The 20,861-nt window shown below is 35.3% G+C and overlaps 1 protein-coding gene across 2 annotated transcripts in view; it reads right to left on the reverse strand.

Moving 5' to 3' along the window:
- The window catches only part of VMP1 (vacuole membrane protein 1), a 121,635-nt gene that overhangs the window by 67,315 nt on the left and 33,459 nt on the right, over positions 1-20,861 (reverse strand). For both annotated transcript variants that reach the window (XM_049861577.1, XM_049861578.1), the window contains one exon: positions 4,074-4,241. In XM_049861577.1, coding sequence (XP_049717534.1) covers positions 4,074-4,241 — 168 coding nt within the window. The remainder of the gene's footprint in view (positions 1-4,073; positions 4,242-20,861) is intronic.

Below are 20,861 nucleotides of genomic sequence, written 5' to 3' on the forward strand. Positions count from 1 at the left end.
TGCAGCCAAATTATAGAAGTTCAAAAAAGATACCAGCTGAAAGAGGTTCTCTGCTGATGAACCACATCACACAATCCATGTTACTGTGTTCCAAAGACCTATAAGAACAGGTTGAGACACAGAGGTTTGTCTTTACAGCTGGAAGAACCATGTATGTTAATGATTTTACAGACTCACTGATACTGAAGTCTAGAAAAAAGTTTTAATATGCAAAGTACAAACTAGATAAAAATTTTCAACAAGATATTAGCTTTTTTTAATCAAGCAAGACATTATCCTGGGGGGGAACATATGTGGATGTGTACACAAATGGCATCAATTCTATGAGAGACTATAAAGAATCAGGGCCACAGTATGCTCTAAATAACCTTTTCTCATCCTTGGTGATATTGATATTCACCAGCATCCCTGGCTCCTGCCCATCAGATACCAGTAGCACACCCGCAGTTGTGACAACCAAAAATGACTCTAGACATTGCCAAAATGCCCTGGGGGTGGTGGGGGGCGCAAAATTGCCTCCAGCTAAGTACCCCTGCTCTACATGGACAAACCTGTACTGAAACATTCATTAAAATCATATTACCATAAAAGATTTACCTCTTCATTTTGTCAGTGGGTTTAAGAGAGAGGTAAAAATGATAAAGTTCGTAAACCACTGTGTAAAAAAAACTGTTGTCAAGACTTTTCACATTTATTAATTTGGGTTGTCATAATACTGTGATACTAAGAGAGAGAAGAGAAACTGCCTGGATGCTCAGCATGGTACAATGTCTATCTTTTCAAAAATCCAACCAAATTTTCTAAAATGGGCAGACTAAAATGAACAACGCTCTGTCCATTAACAAAGCTGCAAAGAAATTTTTGGTTTGATGATTCTTTAATACATCTGATATATTTCGAAGCAGTTATGACTGAAGTAATGTCTTATGTCGGTGAATTCACTTTTCATAGTAAACCTACATGTGGACTATAGTTTAAGAGTAGAGTCTAAAAGAGACACTGTCACATGAAAAAATGTTTAGTTACTACAAAAGGGTTAATATTTGTTAGTACATTTCATTCTACTAAATTAAATATAATTATATTCTCGAATCTAGCAAGAATTTTGAGACTTACAGAGATTATGAATCTCATGTTAAGTAACACAGTGCAAATGGATTTAACTAGGACTGACTCTAAAACCCAGGTTGTTTCTACAATGTTATGTTGTCTCCCCTTTCAAATAGTCAATAGTCAAATAGTCAATAGTTCATTACATGAACATCTACTATAACATTTACCCATATAGTTGATATTTCTTTCACTTTGCTGTTTTGATAACCTTTTCTTAGTATTTTAGTCTAGCAAGCTAAAACACAGAGAAAGCATACCATTTTTAAAAAGGAAACTCATGGGGAAAAAGCTATAAAGAAAATAGATTTCTTCTTTCTCTTCTACTATCAAAACAATACAATGGAAAACAGCAGCAAAGAACTTCTGAGGGGACCAATTCCTATCTGATTACACCTTCCTGGGTAATGGTATACTTCAAAAAATATGTTCTCTTTAAGTCCACTTCTTGGAAAACAAAGCTCTAAATATATATTCACATGTATTTATGATTTCCTTACATTAAGTAGGAGCCCTGGTGGCACAGTGGTTAAAAGCTACAGCTGCTAACCAAAAGGTCAGCAGTTTGAATCTACCAGCTGCTCCTTGGAAACCCTATGGGGGCAGCTCTACTCTGTCCCCTAGGGTCACAATGAGTCCCAATCAACTTGATGGCAATGGGTTTGGTTTTTTTGGTTTATATTAAATAAGTTACGAAAGAACAAATCAGTGCCATGGCCAAAGAACCAGTAAGGGACTATTTTGTAGGGGCAAACACGAGCTTGACATGCTCATTAACTTCAAGGTGGAGGTGCTGAAGGAGTTCCTGCAGGTGCACAGGAATCTGGTGGTCACGCTCACGTAGGCCTATATGTATACGCTGCTCAAGCCCAGAGTCTTCAGCACTCTTGAGCATGCCTATTATCAATGGCTAGATTGTAATGCCACTAATAGTAGTATCTGAGTAAGAATTTACCAGAAAGTTCAAGAGAGCAAAAAACTTACTCTTTTGGTGATATGGCATAAAGATGCTGACCTCAAATTAATTAAAGAGTGAAAGCATCAAGAGGGGAAAATAGGAAACAAAAAGAACCAGTACCTAACAAGCTGTTTTATAGCTGCATCTCAAATGATGGACAGGAGATTTGATAACTCCTCCCCCACTGAGAAGAATTATAATAGGTCACTGTTACTAATGGTGTCAGATTCCTCAGATGTGTTAAGGCAGTAAATGTTGAGAACAACCTAAACATAACTTGGTTTGTGCTACACTTTTTTTTTTTTACATGAGAAAAGATAGTTCAAAAGAAGAAAGCAAGAAGAGCATACATCTGACCAATCAACTGGTCTTAACTGACATTCATCTACTATGTGCAAAGCCTTATTCTGATTGCCGTGAAAGCAATAAATTTAAGTTATGGTCTGTATTTTTTAGGAGCTTAAAATTTATTTGGGGCAGTAAGCCATTACTCCAGCCAAGTTAATTTAAGGCATGCATGGAGCCAGGCCAAATGAGCAATACAGACAATACACACCATGGGAGTTTGGAGGAGGGCGATATCACTGCCAGCTGGGCTGGAAGTTTTCCTTTGCTGGCATTAGTGTTAATCCAACCACGTAAATAATTTGAAAGAACAGAAGTTTAATATCAAGAGAGATAGAAAACCAAGGTCTATATAGTCCCTTTCTAGTATGTTTCAAGTATCTTCTGCTATTTATAACAATAATTTTTCATCAAAGGACTACTGTGGTCAAATTTATAAAACATACGCAACTAGTACAATGAATTTGTTTCCAGTGTTCATAAAAGAGCAACAGGAAACATGACAATTTTTCCTGTCTTTCATATTCAACAAGTTCAATGTATGGCATTTCCCTTATAATTCTTTCAAAACAAAATTGCTAACACTTTAATGTGTTTCAAATCTCTGTCGCTTTTGTGGGCATAGTATTTATGTTCATTTTAATTAGTTAAGATTTTTATGCAATCTGTCCCATACTCTTTATTCCCTAAGAAGCTGCAAGGGGAAAAAATGCTTCAGGAAACACATAACTTAATGAACACACAAGATGAACTGAAAAAGAATTCAGATGGTAAGAAGAAGTCTTTGACAAGTGAACTATTCCTCAATGATGGATTGTCTGAATTTAGGCATACAGCAATAAATAGAATGCTTTGTGTGGATTAAAGTACATCTGCCACTGAATGTTTTGTCCAGAAAAAATTTCCCAAAATAAACTTAAACAAAACACAAAAAGGACAATTGGTACAACCAAAAATAAGATCACCACATACAACTATATAGCCTGATACTTCCATTACAGTAAAGCTTAGTTTACTAAGAGACATCTGACCTGAATTCAGTATTATGACAAACAACTCAGAAAATGAAATGTTCTCTAAGAACAAACACAGAGTATTTGAATCCAGGAGCGTGACATATATAACCACTGCTCAGTATTCATTAAGGAGCCCTGGTGGTGCAGTGGTGAAGTGCTCAGCTGCTAACAGAAAGGTTGGCAGTTCAAACCCACCAGCCGCTCTGTGGGAGAAAGATGTGGCAGTTTGTTTCTGTAATGATTTATAGCCTTGGAAACCCTATGGGGCAGTTCTACTCTGTCCTAGAGGGCCGCTCTGAGTAGGAACTGACTTGACGGCAATGGGTTTTTAACTGTTTATCAAGTATATAAATACTGGAATAAATTTTACATAGTTGTACAGTTCCACCACCTATACTCCTTTTCCCTACTATTGTGTACTTGGTATCATGCTTCTGTGGTGCCCATAGTTTCATGCCTTTCTTCTAAAATGCCACTCATGAGAAGCATCTTTTGCCTTGGAAATAGGTAGCTAATGACTTCATGAATAATGTACGTAGGCAATATTTACTGACTAGGTATATGTTTGGATTTCACTTCAGAGTATAACAAAGTATCACGATGGTGAGGTAAGTTTTACACAAATATGAAAATACACAACTTACCCACATGCAGGCCTCAATCCTAACTTTTGAGATGATGCTCCACAAAGAAATAGTTCCTTCAATGCTCTCTTCATCTGGACAAATAATCTGATCAGGGTACGGTGGTTCAGGGAAATTAACTGAATTACATTCATAAGCAGCTAACGTAACTGAAGCTATATGTGGACCCTACAAAACAAATTCAAGAAAACTGATTAGAAATATACATGTTATTTTAATGATACCTTGATCACTATATGTTTCAAAGCAACTTCCTGTGCCCCTATTCCTTTAGGCACAATTTAAAAATACCACTCTGTTTTCCTTACTTAAAATCACTAGGTAAAGTAACCACTTCTTTCACTTTTCCAGTGAGATCCTAAAGCAAAAATAAAACTATGGAACCAGGATTAGTGAATAATGGAAACTTCTGTGCTGCACTGTACCTTCATTTTGAAACATTACAAATTAATAATAATCATAAATAAAATGGATTAATACTTAGATGTGTGATAAAGCTTTAAACACAGTGGTTCACAAAAACACATACATACCAAGGGGATGTATGTGCATAAGAATCACTTAGGAAGCTTGTCAAAAACATAAATTAGTCGGTCTCGAAACCATACACTGATCCAAAAGGTAGAGCTGGGAAACTGTATTTTTTAAAACAAGCTCCTTCAAAGATTCTAACAGGCAGCTAGGTTTAGGAACCACTGGGAGAATAATAAATTTAGAGTCAGAAAACTAGGAAAATAAACAACCTTGGACAAGTCACTTAATTTTTCTTGTCCTCAGTTTACTCTGATGCAAGATGAAGGAATTAGACTCGTCTTTAGGTTTTTTCCCAACTCCAAAATGCTACAACTCCAAATGTAATCAAATATGCCTTTAAAATCGAATGCCAATTTCCAAAGTTCTCAGGAGATGCAAGGTCTAAAAGTTGGACATTCTAAACATGTTGCTGTAAGAACAAATACACTAGTATAAGTATTCACTTTAAAGCATGCTTTAGACAAAATATACGGCACGGTGGCTAAAAGGACAGTCTCTAGAGCCAGATGGTCTGATTCAAGTTCTCTGCCACTTACCTTCTGAGTCTCAATTTCTTCGTCTACAAAATGAGAATAATAAAAGACCTACAGCACCTATGTTCTAGGGTAGCTATGAGGATTAAATACATCAATTCACATAAAGTACTGCATTTAGAATACTGCCTGGCATTAGTGAGCCCTCAAAAAGTTACTAGCATATAGTAAGCCCTCAAGAGGCTGTTATGAAGCAAAACTGTGTATTTGTAGAATAAAATTATATATGCATACAAATAAAATTATATGATTATATACATACAAATAAAAAACTTCCAAAATTAGATTGTTATTAACCATATTAAGTGAATGTTTCTGACTTCAGAGGTTTCTACTAAAGATTTTTCCAATGACTTTTCAGAAATGAGCTCATCCTTGAGTACGAGTGGTTTCTGTATCTAAGAAATTCTTTTTAAACTGCATCCTGAAGGAATTTGTGGTTCATAGACAAACTGCATAAGATGCAGTGATGAAAATAAAACACTGCAGAACTTCTACTGCTACCAAGATACGAGGTGATATGAAACCAACTTTTTTCCATGTTAATATGAAAAAGAAAAATGTTCTTCATCTAAACTAGATTTCTCCCTAAATACAACAGACATTTTATGTTAAAATTAAAAATAATAATAATAATAAAGTTCTACACTCAGTACTGAATCAATTAATAATCAGGTTATTTCTAGACCAGAAAATCATTGTGAATATTTAGTCTTTGTCCCTCTTTTTCTTGGGTTTTAATTCTTGAAAATCCACAAATGTTAACATTAAGTTTTAAAAGTTTATACAAAATTTAAAAGAGAATGCTTAAGATTATTCAGGCTTTTAAAAGTTATGAGTAATCATGAAATCTGCAAATATTTCTTTGAATATTATATGTATAAAAGAGATTTCACAATTGGGAAAAAAAGGGTTATTTTGTAATCCTACAAAAAAAAAAATTTGAGTTTAAAGTTTGTGTTAGAATGACTGAGTAATTGGTGAAAAATTTCTCACCATACAATGTCAGCCGTCAGATGCAATGAAAACAAATAACTGTAACTTCTACCCTTATTATTAGAAAACATGAAAGAGAAATGCTGTGCCAACGGTAAGTTAAAAAAAAAAAAATTCAAGAGTTTGCCCAGTAGGCTGTAGGCACAGGCTACAGCTGACCTGTAGTAGAACTTTAGAAATTAACTCTAAGTGGTCAAAAATCAAACTGTCCTGGATGCTAAAAATAATGAGATTTCTGGGATATATAGGAAGGAAAAGGCTACTTTTCCATTCCACAAATATAGATAAAATATATACCCCAAGAGATTAAACACATTATCTAACAAGATAAAAGATTTATGTATAGTTTTACTTTTAAGTGATTCTTAAAAGGGAAGTTTTAAACAACCTCATCTGAGATTTTTTTCCCCTAAAGAAAGGTCTGTTCATTCACACAACTAAACTGATACTTTTCACAACCGCATTAGGTCATGATTACTCAGGCTTAGTGGCAGATGAGTGGTTCCTAGACAAAATGAACATTAATAACTCAGCTTCCTGCCCTTTGTTCATTATCTAGAGCCTGCTTAGCGTGTACCTTGAAATTTAAGCTACAGTAACTCACAGAAAGTACTTCAGGAATTATTTTCAACATTATACCTTAATGGTTCCTAAACATAACCAACTCATGTGAAATAAATATATAAGTTTACATAAAAAATCCAAACACAAAAAACTAAAAAATAATTTTAATTAAAAAAATTTTAAAGTTACACACATTCAAACTACCTAAGTGTATTTTCTGAAAAAATACAAGTCCTACTACGATGAACCAAATATGAGACAGTCACAGTTTAACCATACTAAATGAAAGAACAAGAGAGTAGAGGCAGCTATAGTATAAACACAAAAGGCTAATTGGCTAGTATAATCATAAAGGGTCTTTGATTAAATCAGGAAAAGAAATAATACATATTCTGAGCAGCAGGTTTGAGCTCTTGCTGCACACACAGATACACATGGACTAGGGATCCTTCCTGGCTGAGAGTTTTCTGCCAAGGATCATGATGAAGTAAATACTACCAGATTTTCATTCCTATAGTAACCAACTAGTAAACTGGACAAACTATATGGATAATTCTTTTCAAACAAAGTACCGCAGGCAGTACAGAGCTTTTTGATTGTTGAGAGAAGGGATACAAATGAGGAAACGTTTGATGACCCTGGCTTTTTCCCTGGAGACACTGGAGACATTCCAGTACTTGGTCCAGAGAGGGAGAACACAGTCAAAGGGAGCATGGTGATCTTGATGAGATCTGAGTGCAAGAGAAATGAGGCCGTGTTCAAATTAAAGGACAGAAAGAGAAAAGGCTAGGGGAGAAATGAACCTCTGTGTCCTCTGGGACAATATTAATCAATCTAACATATGTAATTGGGACCCCGGAAGGAAAGGAAAAAGGGGGCAGAAAAAATACTTGTGAGAAATTATGATCAAATGTTTTCCAGATTTGATGAAAAACATCAACCTACAGATTCAAGAAATTCAGTAAACTCCAATCAGGATAAACACAAATAAAATAATCAAACTGCTGAAAATCAGTGGTAGGGAGAAACTCTTAAAAGCAACTAGGGGGATAAAAATGACACATATACAGAGAAACAGGCAACATCAGAAATAATGCAAACCAAAAGGCAATGGAATTACTGAAAGAAAACCTGTAACTTATAATTCTATATGCAAGGAAAATATATTTCAAAAATAAAGGTGAAATAAAAACATTTTCAGACAAACAAAAGCTAACTGATATCTCCAGCAGACCCGCACTACAATAAATATTAAAGGAAGTTGTCAGGTGAAAGAAAAAATGATGCCAGAGAAAACTTGAGTCTACATAAAGAGCAGCACTGGAAATACGGAAGACTTTTCTCCTTATTTTAAAATTTCTTTAAAAGATAACTAGTTGTTTGAAGCAAAAACTGTATCAAAGTATTTGAGTTTACAACATATGTAAAAGAAAAATGTACGAGAACAAAGGATGAGAGAAGGGAAATGGAGTATATTATTGTAAGGTTCTTAAATTGTATATGAAGTGATATATCATTTGACAGCTGACCATGAAAAATTAAAGATGCATATATTCAGAGCAACTGTTAAAAAAAAGTTAAAAAGAGGTATAACCAGTAAGCCAATAAATAAATGTAAAAAAAAAAAAAAAAAAAGCTCAATCCAAAAGAAGGAAAGGAGTAAAATAGATGGAACAAAGGGTTGATGGTAGGCTCAAATCCAACCATACTGATAACTGTTATTAAATATAAGCAGCCCACACATACAAATGAAAAGGCAGAGATTGTCAGACTGGATAAAAAGCAAGACCTTGGGATGTGCTGTCTGTAAGTTACCCACTTTAAATAATCACAAAAAAGATACAGTGGTTATAAGTAATAACAGACAACATAGACATCAGGACAGAGAATATTATCAGAGATGAATAGGGACATTTTATAATGATGAAAGGGCTTATTCTCAGGAAGACAGAATAATTCTAAATGTGTATACATCTAGTAACAGAGCTTCAAAATACATAAAGCAAAAACTGACAGAACTGAAAGGAGAAATAAATCCACAATTATAGTTGGAAATTTCAACAACTCTCTCAGTTGATAGAACAAGAAAAAAAAGACTGAAAAATCAGTTCAGACATATAAGACCTGAACAATACTGAATATTCCACCCAACAAGAGTCAAGTGAACACATTCTTTTCAAGTACATATGAAACATTCACTAAGACAGACCATATGCTATATATAAAATTAATAATTAATTTTAATTACCATTTAATATTTAATAATTAAGTAAATAAAATAAATACATTTAAAAGCATGTCCAATGTTGCTAGGTGAAGATCAATAAAGAGAGGACTTCCTAAGTAAAAGTGGCAAACGAAGGTCTTCAAAGGGTAGTATCCCCAGTTCAGGACAGTGACCTTTGGTTTATGTGAGGGTAACCAAAGAAAGCCAAATAGTTGGATATAGCATGAATTGTTCTTCCCTGGCACAGGAAGCTCTATAAATTCCCTAGTTAGCTACCAGGTCACAGGTACTCACTAACTAAACACAGAGCCCTTGAAGGTTCCTTATTACTGACAATAAAGTTCTCTTAAATGATAAGTTTTATAATACGCTTGTGATGAAATATGCTTCCAACAAAATGACAGGATCTAGGCCCTCCTCCCCCCTTCCTTTTTGTAATTCATTACAGTATTCTAAGTAAAGTCATCTCAATAAGTTACTTCAGCTATTTGTGACATAGCAGGCATCTGGTTTTGCTTCAGTTCAAAGCCCCATATATCTAGTCTCATGAGCTGTATTACATTATATTTTCCAAAGTTTTGAAAATGGAATAATTTTGCCTTGTGCAGGATAAAAGATATAGTATTTGGCCAAGCAAGAATATGTCTGGGTGAGAGCAAAACCATAGTTAGATCATGGGGTAGGATTTCTAATAAGAGCAGATGTAGGTATTTGTGGAAAAGAGGTTGTAAGTTTTTAAACTCTCTTCAGTTAGTTAAAAATTTTACATTTCTACAATTTATATTCTTTCATAAGTGGTGTAGAAAAGGAAAAGTTTTATTGATTGAGAAAAATTAACTAAGACAGTTCTTTGGGATTGATTTTTACTCCAGCTTCAGTATATACTACTAGCTCTAATTAAGAGAAATTAAAAAAAAAAAAAAAAAAATTGTCCTAAAGAGGTAAATCTATCGTTCTTGAAATTATACCAAAGAAAAATATTCTAATCTGGTAGTGAAGTGAAGTGTTCATCAGTGTCCTGATAATAATACAGCAGCTATGTAAGCCCAGAGTCCTGGTGCCATAACACAAATTAGGGCTTTTGTAGTGAGGGGGTGGTATATTCATACTTTAATCACTGAAAAAAGTTATTAGTGAAATGATAAACTAGTATGTGAGTTGCTTCATCTTAAACAACCAAATCATTTCCTGGATTTTGAGCTTCTCAAGTCCTTTGGGTTGACTGTGGAGCAGCTGATGATTTACCACGATTACACCTTCTCCACGTACTCTGCAAGCGACTGAAAAGGTTAAACTCATGTCTGCGTTTCATCACACCAACCAAAACCAGCCCACTGCTGATGAGGCAATTCCAACTCATAGGACAGAGCAGAACCGCCCCACAGGGTTGGTTCCCAAGGAGCGGCTGGTGGATTTGAACTGCTGGACTTTTGGATAGTAGCCTGAGTTCTTAATCACTAATCCATGAGACTGGAGAAAGGATGGGATCCTACTGGATTTATTTTAGGGTCCCCCTTTTTTTTTCTTCCAGGGATATCTTTTAAAAACTAAAAACTCAAAATGGTCATATTAGTTAATTATGAACCCAAGTTAGCCAAGCATCTTTATCAAACAAGATGAAAAGTATGATATCACATTAAGAAGTATGTGGAGTGTGTGTACGTGTGCTTGTAAGGAAGAGGAGCCGACAGAGACAGACATTCTTCCACTTTAGAAGGCTCCCTCGGAACTGATAAAACATTCCTAAAGACTGGAGTTGTTTGCACAACATCTGTAATGTCAATTCATAGCCTAATCCGTCATCTATACACAGAAGTCAAGTGAGATCCCAAAGGCAAAATTTCCAATTAGTTTTGTCTGGAAAGTTTAGGGCAAAGGTAATAAAATCAAGAATCCTGTGCTGATTCACTGGGAAACCATTTGTTTGCCATACTCCTTCACTAAGGAACAAAAGGAGTCAGTGGTTAGTCTGGAATGTGATTCATTAGGAATATCTGCGTGATAAACAAGTGAAAGAAGATGACAAATGGTTGCCTGTATGACTTGCAAAACCTTTGTTGTCTTTTAGTCTAACTTTTAGGGGACTTTAGAAACCCTTTTGCAAACAGAGGAATTCTCTTCATCATTGCTTTTCTCTTCAGAGTGGAGAAACAACTTATGTAAGATTACAATATGCAGCAAATAATTCTAGAAAAATTTTTTAGAGTGTAGAAGTTGTTGATATCATGGGCACTGAAAAGTTTCACTAGTGTTTATATCTTTGTAAATAAGGCCCCAAGTTCACAAATTAAGCCCCTGGTCCATCTCTCTAAGATACAGTATTGTATGTCAAAAAGCAGTAACCTAGGCATAAATGTGGGTTTTAGTTTTCTGAATCTGTCAGTAACTTATTAGGTGTAATCAGATTTAACTTCTATTTCATTTGACAAAAAGCCTAATCATAATGCCTGCCTTACCTAGGTCATAGGGCACGAACATGAGATTATACATTAAAAGTATTTTAAGTATACAATTCTAACAAAAACAAAAGAAACAGGAGCTCTAATTATTAGTTCATGTTCCAAGTTATAAGGTACTGTCTTTGAAATAATTTTTATCATACTGAACTTGCCCATAAGTAAAGGTGTGTTTCACCTTTCTTCTCTGAACGTAAGTAACTTTTGATCATAAGGTTGACTTAAGTTTCTGGGAGAAATGGACCACATATTTATGGAGAGAGAGAGTTATTAAAAAAAAAAAAAGTTAGTGTAAATGTTTAAAAACTATGCCCAACAGAACAGATTGAAGCTAAACTGAATCTCCTAAAAAAAAAGAACTTCCTTAACTTTCATTTAATCACATATTAATAATTAGTGACTTAAGGGCAACAAATTATCCAGTCTATGCATATACCTTGCTTGGCTAAAACCCAGCCATATGTCCTTGGAGAGCTTGGTTTCATCTTTCGATGTGGTGATGCTTGTAAGAGTTAATACATGACTCATTCTTTGGGGAAAGACAGGGAGAAGAGCTGATCATGCTCTCATCAAACAAAAAGCAAACAGATCTTTTCTAAGATGGGCCTGCAGATGTTCCCGCAAGAACCCTGAGTCACTGCATGCTCATAGCCGCAGTCATTATACCTATACAGAACACTATCAAGTAACACCAAAACCTTACTTTTGGCGTTTCTTTCTTTTTTTTTTTTTGTCTTACAGAGGGACAGGGAGGTGAGCAATGAAACAGTAATCAGAAGTCAGGCAGAAATGATAATGAAGTTAACTTTTTTTTTTTTTTAAAGAATTATTGTACCTCATAGTATTAACAATTACACTATTTCTCACTGAAACTACGTCATTTCAATACACATTCATCCAGTTTTACGAATACCATTTACTTTGGGTAATAAATAGCCAAGGGTCAAAAAAGTATCAGAACCAAAGGGAAACACAGCTTTATAACAGCATGTAATGCTGTAAAGTATTTGTTCATTAAAGGAAACAGGGTGATATATAAAGAGCTGTTTTATAATTAGATGGCAATCAAGACATCAGATCTTAAAAAATACAATTTTTACCACATATTTTAATGATGAAATAATTCCAACTTTTAAGCGCACGTAAGCCTCTGGGTCTTACATAGATGCAAGTATCTCACAAACTTTCTTTGCATTTAACTGTTAAAGAGCCAAGTATTTTTTCTATTAACATGGTCTTGTTAAACAAATGACTCGTAAATACACAGATGATAACACCTTGATGTTACCGCTTGTAATAAAATCTATTTTCTTCCACAAGGTAATTCAATAGTTCCAAATCTTTTCTATTTCCTAACTGCTTCTAGGCAGGGCAACTCTAATGCTTAGAACATGAAAATCTTTCATCTTTTGATTCCCCACTGTGAGGAAATCCAGTGGGTAAGATATATGCCAAAGAGGAAGCCTGCTGCCATCGAGCTGATTTCGACTCATAGCAGCCCTATAGAGAGAAAAGTTGTCTATAAAATACATTCAGTCTCCTACTTATAGGTAAATATTTGGGAGCCTTTAAAAAAAATTTTTTTTTTTTTTTAAATTATAAAAGTTGTTAGGAGTTTCTCCTCTCTTTGAAGTTCTTTGTCTAGAAGCTGGGTTTACTTTAAAGAGATACTGGGCTTTGTTATGCCTTTCTCCAGGAAACTACTCCACCTAGTGTCAAAGTTGTACCGTTATCACATAATATGAGCCGATGGACTCATTTTCTTCATCACTGTTAAAGAGAGCAGAGTTAATAAATCATTAATGGCACATAAAGCTTACAAGTGGCTCTTTAATCATCTTTATGTCTTGTAACTTGATGAATCGTAATGTTCATCATGCATATAAACAATGAGATGAATTTCTCATCAAGTACCAAAGTTTCCATTTTTGTTAACCTGGTTGTTCACAGAATTAGGAATCTTATTTTTCTAGTAATGGGGAATAATTATACTGAAATAACTTCATCACTTCTCTCATTTGATTTTAATATCTAAGCTTAATCCATAGTTTATTTCCCAAAATGGTTGCAGTGTTGTAAAAACAGGTATTTAAGCGTAACTGCATATATAAACAGTTAAAATATGAAATTAGAACCAAATCTTGCTGTCATTAGAAGAAATTCTTCTGCCTTTCTCTTCATGAAAAGTTTCTTTTCCATTGATGGTTTCCTATACAACTCAAGCACATGTACAAACAACACTCTCTTTATATTAAGACTAGTATTTCTTGACAGGAAGAGAGACGTGAATCCTTATTTGGTGAATGGATGAATCAAAAGCACAAAGTATCATGTTAAATACTTAGAAGGCAGTTAGTTAATTAAGGCTCCCAGGCTCAAAATGACTTCTCTGACATATTATTATTTGATGAGTTGGACTGGGGTTGGCAAACTTTAACTTGCAGACCAAATTCAGTCTGCTACCTGCTTGTTTCTGGAATGAAGTTTTATTGTAACACAGTCATATCCATTCATTTACATACTGTCTGTGGTTGCTTTCAAGTTACAAAGTTGATTGGTTGCAACAGAGACTGTATGGCCTGCAAACCCTCTAGCCCTTTACAAAAAAAATTTGCTGAACTCTGAGTTCTCCAGCCCTAGCCTAGGTTGTTATTAAGGTAAAAATTGAGATTCAGTGACACACGCTGCACAAAGATGTGAACAGCAGCTATATTCTCTTTGTGAGAACATTAACTTATTGTTTTTACTCTGTACATAATTTCCTCTAGGCTAAAGAGTAAATAAGCATTCCTGAATCATTCACGTAGATATTCTGAAAGAAAGGCTGCTGCATGCCTGCTAAGATTAAATCTCTCAATAGATTACAAGGTATTATCTTAGAAAACACGTCAGCTCACAGAAGTTTTTTTTTTAGCATTTGATTTACCTATAGAAGATAAACCTTATCGTTAAGAATGGACTCTCTATTAACACCTCTTGCTTCATGCTCTGCCTCAGAAAGTTACAGCAGCTTCTTCTTGGTTGAAATTTGTATGACATATCTTTTTCTGTATTTTTAGTCTCAATCTTTCTGTGTCTTTATATTTTGTACATGAGGAGCCCTGGTGACACTTTCAGTCAGTGGTTTAAACCCACTAGCTGCTCCATGGGAGAAATATGTGGCAGCCTACTCCCGTAAAGGTTACAGCCTTGCAAACACTATGGGGCAGTTTCTATTGACCTACAGGTTTGCTATGAGTTGGAACAGAATCGACAGCAACAGATTTTTTATCTTGTATATCGCAGTTGAAAAAAATGTTTACGTCTATTTGGACAACTGGAATATTTATTCCATTTACATTTAATTACCGATGTGTTGTTGCTGGGTGCTGTTGAGTTGGTTCCAACTCATAGCGACATTATGTACAACATTGTTGCTGGGTGCCGTGGAGTTGGTTCCAACTCATAGCGACATTATGTACAACAGAATGAAGCACTGCCTGGTCCTGAACCATGCCCACAATCACTGTTATGCTTGAGCTCATTGTTGGAGCCACTCAGTCAATCCACTTTGTTGAGGGTCTTCCTCTTTTTCATTGACCCTGTACTTTACCAAGCATGACGTCCTTCTCCAGGGACTGATCCCTCCTGACAACATGCCCAAAGTATGTAAGACGTAGTCTCGTTATTCTTGCTTCTAAGGAGCATTCTGGTTGTACTTCTTCCAAGACAGATTTGTTTGCTCTTTTAACAGTCCATGGTATATTCAATACTCTTCGCCATCACCACAATTCAAAGATGTCAATTCTTCTGTCTTCCTTATTTGTTGTCCAGCTTTCACATGCATATGATGCAACTGAAAATACCACGGCTTGGGTCAGGCGCACCTGTCTTCAAGGTGACATCTTCGCTTTTCGACACTTTAAAGAGGTCTTCTGCAGCAGATTTACCCCACACAATGTGTCTTTTGATTTCTTGACTGATGTTTTCCTGGGTGTTGATTATGGATCCAAGTAAAATGAAATCCTTGACAACTTCAATCTTTTCTCCATTTATCATGTTGTTGCTTATTGGAACAGTTGTGAGGATTTTTGTTTTCTTTATGTTGAGGTGTAATCCATACTGAAGGCTGTGGTCTTTGATCTTCATCAGTAAGTGCTTCAAGTCCTCTCTTCACTTTAGCAAGCAAGGCTGTGTCATCTGTATAACGCAGGTTGTTAATGAGTTTTCCACCAATCCTGATGCCCTGTTCTTCTTCATATAGTTCAGCTTCTTGGATTATTTGTTCAGCATACAGATTGAACAGGTATGGTGAAAGAATACAAACCTGACACACACCTTTCCTGACTTTAAACCTCACAGTATCCCCTTGTTCTGTCCAAACAACTGCCTCTTCAACTATGTACAGGTTCCTCATGAGCACAAATAAGTGTTCTAGAATTCCCATTCTTTGCAATGTTATCCACAATTTGTTACGATCCACATAGTAGAATGCCTTTGCATAGTCAATAAAATTACTGATTTATAGGTCAACTCATAGCGACCCTGGAGAGAGACAAGTTGTCTATAAAATACGTTCAGTCTTCTACTTTTAAGTAAATGTTGATAATATAAGTAATTATTGATACATTTGGATATTTACCACCACATGCTTTCTTGTCCTGCCTGTTCTATGTTCACGTCTGTCTCCTTTCTTGCTTTCTTTTGGACTGGTTTTTAAAAATTACTCCATTTTCACCTCCCTTCATTAGCATGGTAATTACGTGTTCTTTTAGTGTTTACGTTAAAGGTTACAATATAAATTCTTGATTATTGAAGTCTTATATGAATTAGTTATTCTACCTAATCATGAACAATGCAAGGACTGTAGACCAGTAAATTCTATTTACTCTGCACCTGATTTGTAGATGATGCATTTTAGTTCTACATATATTTTAAATCTACCAAAACATTATCATTACTGTTTTATAATGTGAATCTTAATTAAGTTAACCCATAAATTTACCCTTTTCTTACTCTTCCTTCCTTCCTGCAATTCTGGGCTTCCATCTAGAACCATGTTTATTCTGTCCAAAAAATGCCTTTAGAGCATTTCTGCTAGTGACAAACTGGTTTTGCTTTTCTGAAAATATATTTTGCACTATATTCTTGAAACATTCTAAACCCTCTGTTATATTTATTTTCCGTTGACAGTTTTCTTTCAGCACTTTAAAGATACCATCCCAATGTTAGCTGACTTCTTAACAAAACCAGTGACAGGAAGCAATCAGTCTTAATGTGGTCCCTTTGAAGAAAATGTCTTTTTTCCCCCGCATCTCTCCTTTTTTTGTTCTGGATGTTATTCTCTGATCTATTTTGTAGTTTGTAAGTTCTCTCTTAGATGTGTCTTATCTACTGAAAACCGATTCATTGAGTTCTTAATTTCAGTTATTATGCTTCTTTAATTTTAGAACTTCCATTTGGCCCTTTTTTAAAAATATAGTTTTATTTTGTTGTTGTTGAGAATATATACAGCAAAACATACACCAGTTCAACAGTTTTTACATGTGTCATTTAATGACACTAATTACATTCTTCAAGTTGTGTAACCATTCTCATCCTCCTTTTCTGAGTTGTTCCTCCTCCACTAATACAAATTCACTGCCCCGCAAGGTTCCTACCTAATCTTTTGAGTTGCTGTTATCAATCCGATTTATATAGCATAATGCTCAAGGCATTATGTTTGGTTTTAAGAAGCTTCAGGGGATATTTCTGCTTTAAGGTTTAAAGGTTATCTCAGGGCAATAGTTTCAGGGGTTCATTCAACCTTCATGGCTTCAGGAAGTCTGGATTCCATGAGAATTTGAAATTCTCTTCTGCATTTTCCTTCTTTTGATCAGGCTTCTATAGAAATTTTGATCAAAATGTTCAGTAATGGTTGCTGGGCACCATCCAGTTCTTCTGGTCTCATGGCAAAGGAGGTAGTTGTGCATGGAGACAATTAGCCACACATTCCATGCGCACCTCCTATTCCTGACTCTCCTCCTGTTTTTCCCGGCAAAGAGAGACCACCTGTTGTGCCTTGGATGGCCTCTCATGCCCACTAGGGGATATTCTTGCCTTCACTTGGTTCTTTTTTTTAAAACAGCTTCTAGTTCTCTGTTAAAATTCTCAAACTTGTTTATCTCCTTGAACACATAAACTTTGGATTAAAGTACATACCTAGTAATTGCATTATGTGGTCTGTCTTTGATTTTAAGCAAATTATCCTCTCTTTATACATATGATTACTTCTGATTGAGTACTGAACTTTGCATATAAAAAAATATAACGATGACTTGAAGCCTATGATGATTTGAGTTTCCTCCAGAGAAGAGTTAAGTTTGTTTCTAGCAGGTGGCTAGGGCACTAGCAATTCTAAGCAGAGAGTAAGATGATTTGAACCTGGGCTTCAGTCCCTGTGAGTGCTGATTTATATCTAGTTCATCCTTACCTTTAAAGTGTGGCCCTTTAGGGTCCCAACCCAAAGCCTGCAAGTTATCAGGGCCCATCCTGGGCCAGTCTCAACTTTCTAAATTTCCTCTTTCTCCTCAATTTTGGCCTTATAACTTCTTGCTCTCTTTTAACTCTGTGATGCCTTTAAACAGACAATGTCAAACATTACCAAGCTTTTAAAAATATTTTCATAGTAGAGATGATCTAAGTTGCTTAGTCTATCATCACTGGAAATGGAACAATGATCAGTGGTGCTATGGCATAGCCTATTTTAAAGTCAATTGTAAAGAATGCTGCTAATAATTTGTTATGAATAATAGCTAAAGTATGTAAATTTAAAAATGATTTGCTTAAAAAAATAAATCATAGTGATAATGATAATAGCAGCTATCATTTACTGGCAGTCCCTAGGTGGTACAGATGCTTAATGTGTTTAGCTGCTAACCAAAAGGTTGGAGGTTTGGGTCCGCCCAGGGGCACTACAGAAGAAAGGCCTGGTGATCTATTTCTGAAAAATCAGCCACTGAAAACTCTATGGAGCACAGTTCTACTCTGCCATATACGAGGTCACCATGAGTCAGGCAGGGTCAACTCGATAGTAATTGGCCCTGTTATCATTTATTGAGCACCTTATATGTACTTTGCACTGTGCTGAAAACTATACATGATTTATTGCATTTAATCCTCAAAACAGCCCCATAAGATAGGTACTGTTATCATCATCTCTGTTCACAGTTAAAGAAACTGAGGTTTAAAAGTTAAAAATTCTCCCAAATATCACAAAGCTAGTACATAGTGGATCAGGAATCCAAACGCTTTGAACATGCTCTAATCCTGCCCATCAAAGTATTAAAGATTTTAATCCCATAGCAAAATCACTTTCAATCACTCGCATATTCTTAAATAGTAAAGAAAAGGATGGAATTAAAGACAGTAAGTTTGGCATCATACCAACACCGGGCACACCATGGGGATTACATCCTGCATGTGAATGTATGTCACAATGGAAAAAAAAAAAAGGTTGACTGATGACTGCTGAACTTATTAATGAATGTAGGAAACTATTAAGAAGTTATCATTTTCACTTACATGCATTAACTTGTCTTAAAAAAAAAAAAAAACTTGTCTTAAATGGGCATAAATACTGATGAAGTTACTACATTATGCCTCCAAGCTAAGAAGGGCCATTTGATAGCTTGGTTTTGCAGAGAAATTACTCTACATACACATATTTATCCAGAATACCAACCAACCGACTCAAAGCTTCCCTATAGGACAGAGTAGAACTGCCCCATAGGGTTTCCAAGGCTGTAATCTTTACAGAAGCAGACTACCACATCGTTCTCTTGCAGAGCAGCTGGTGGATTTGAACTGATGACCTTTAGCTTAGCAGACGAGCGCTTAACCACTACGCCACCACGGCTCCTTCTTATCCAGAGCAGAATCGGCAAATATAGTACTGTATAAGTGGGTTATATTGGGTGTATTAGAAATGCCACCTAGTGGCAGCCACATATAAGCACACTTAGAAAAAATAATGCTAGAAAAGAGGTTCTTAACTTTTAATGGGTCACAGAGTCTTTGGAGAAACCGATGAATACCACAAGCTCTTTTTGTCAGAAAAACACATCTTTTCAAAGACACATAACATGGTTAGTGTTTCAGGGAATTAAAAGTCCTCCTGAAGCCCATTTGTTGACCATTAAAATTAATAGACTAACCAACTAATCTACAGGCCCAATTAATGACCTGAGCCATGGGGAGAAGGAATTCATCTACTTTCCCTTTCATCTCTTCTTCCTTGGTTAGCAGCCACTATTCCTGCATAAACAGTATCTAACTTTTCCTTTTTAGTTAGATACCTGGTTCCTGCAAACTACCAAATTTATTACTGTTCTCAAATCAATTAAACAAATTTGATGGAGGCCCAAATGTAGTCATTTTTTTTCCTGTTGACTTTCATTAAATTTAACGCTGATCAAACAAATACTCTTACTGCTCATGTTTAAAGAAGTGTTAAGGTCTTCCAGTGCCTCTGAATGTGAAGTTACAACCTCTCAATTATATTTAAAAATATAAATATTATTTATTGATAAACTTAGAAACCGAGACAATTTTTCCATTTTGAAATCAAATATGTAAGTATCTTAATATTTTAGGATATAGTAACACTTTTAGATCACTATTTACAGGTAGTCCCTGACTTATGTATTCGAGTTACAACGAACCACACTTACGAACGTCCATTTTTTTTTTGGTATATCTTATCGTCAGTAATATGTATTACATACAATGCTGCAGTGCATAATTTGCTGATGTTATCATTCTCAGATGTTCGATTTTATCGTTCTCAGATGTTCAAAATACTGCCGTATAGATTCACTTTTCTAAGCTAAGCCAGGGACTTCAGTTGCTTGAAAACACTGAACAAGATGGTGACCGCTTTGCTAAAGTTGATAGGCAGATTCACAAAGCAATGAGATGTTATTGCAAAATACACGGAAAAAAAAAAAAAAGAGAGAAAAGGACCACAGAGACAACTCTTACTAATTTTCTGACTAGAAACACCACCCTCATTCACAAGGATAATCCAGATGACCTATAGGTTTCCAAAACGGAGTTATTAACTGCAACTGAGAAATGCCAACATCATCCAATTCTGCCTCATCATCAGAGTAAATTTTTATGATTTGTGTATTTTTTTATGTAGGAATTAAAATATATTTGTAAGTTTATATGTAATGTTTCCAACCCCCTAAGACAAAGTTCTAATTTATAAAGATATTGATAATAAAAGGCAATAATAATGAAAGCTAAAAAGAGAATAATGGAAACTAAAAAACAGAAGAACCAGCTTATGATGGAGTCCTAAGAACGGCACCCTGTAAGCTGGAGACTAGCTGTGCTGTACAGTGGGATACGATTAACTAAATGATGCTTCTGAAACACGGTAACTTCCATACTGGAAGAATTTTCTAAGTAAAATTTCTAACAACCTAACGGGGAAATTCTGGAAAAAAAATCT

This window comes from Elephas maximus, chromosome 19, assembly GCF_024166365.1.
Source record: "Elephas maximus indicus isolate mEleMax1 chromosome 19, mEleMax1 primary haplotype, whole genome shotgun sequence".
Lineage (NCBI taxonomy): Eukaryota > Metazoa > Chordata > Mammalia > Proboscidea > Elephantidae > Elephas > Elephas maximus.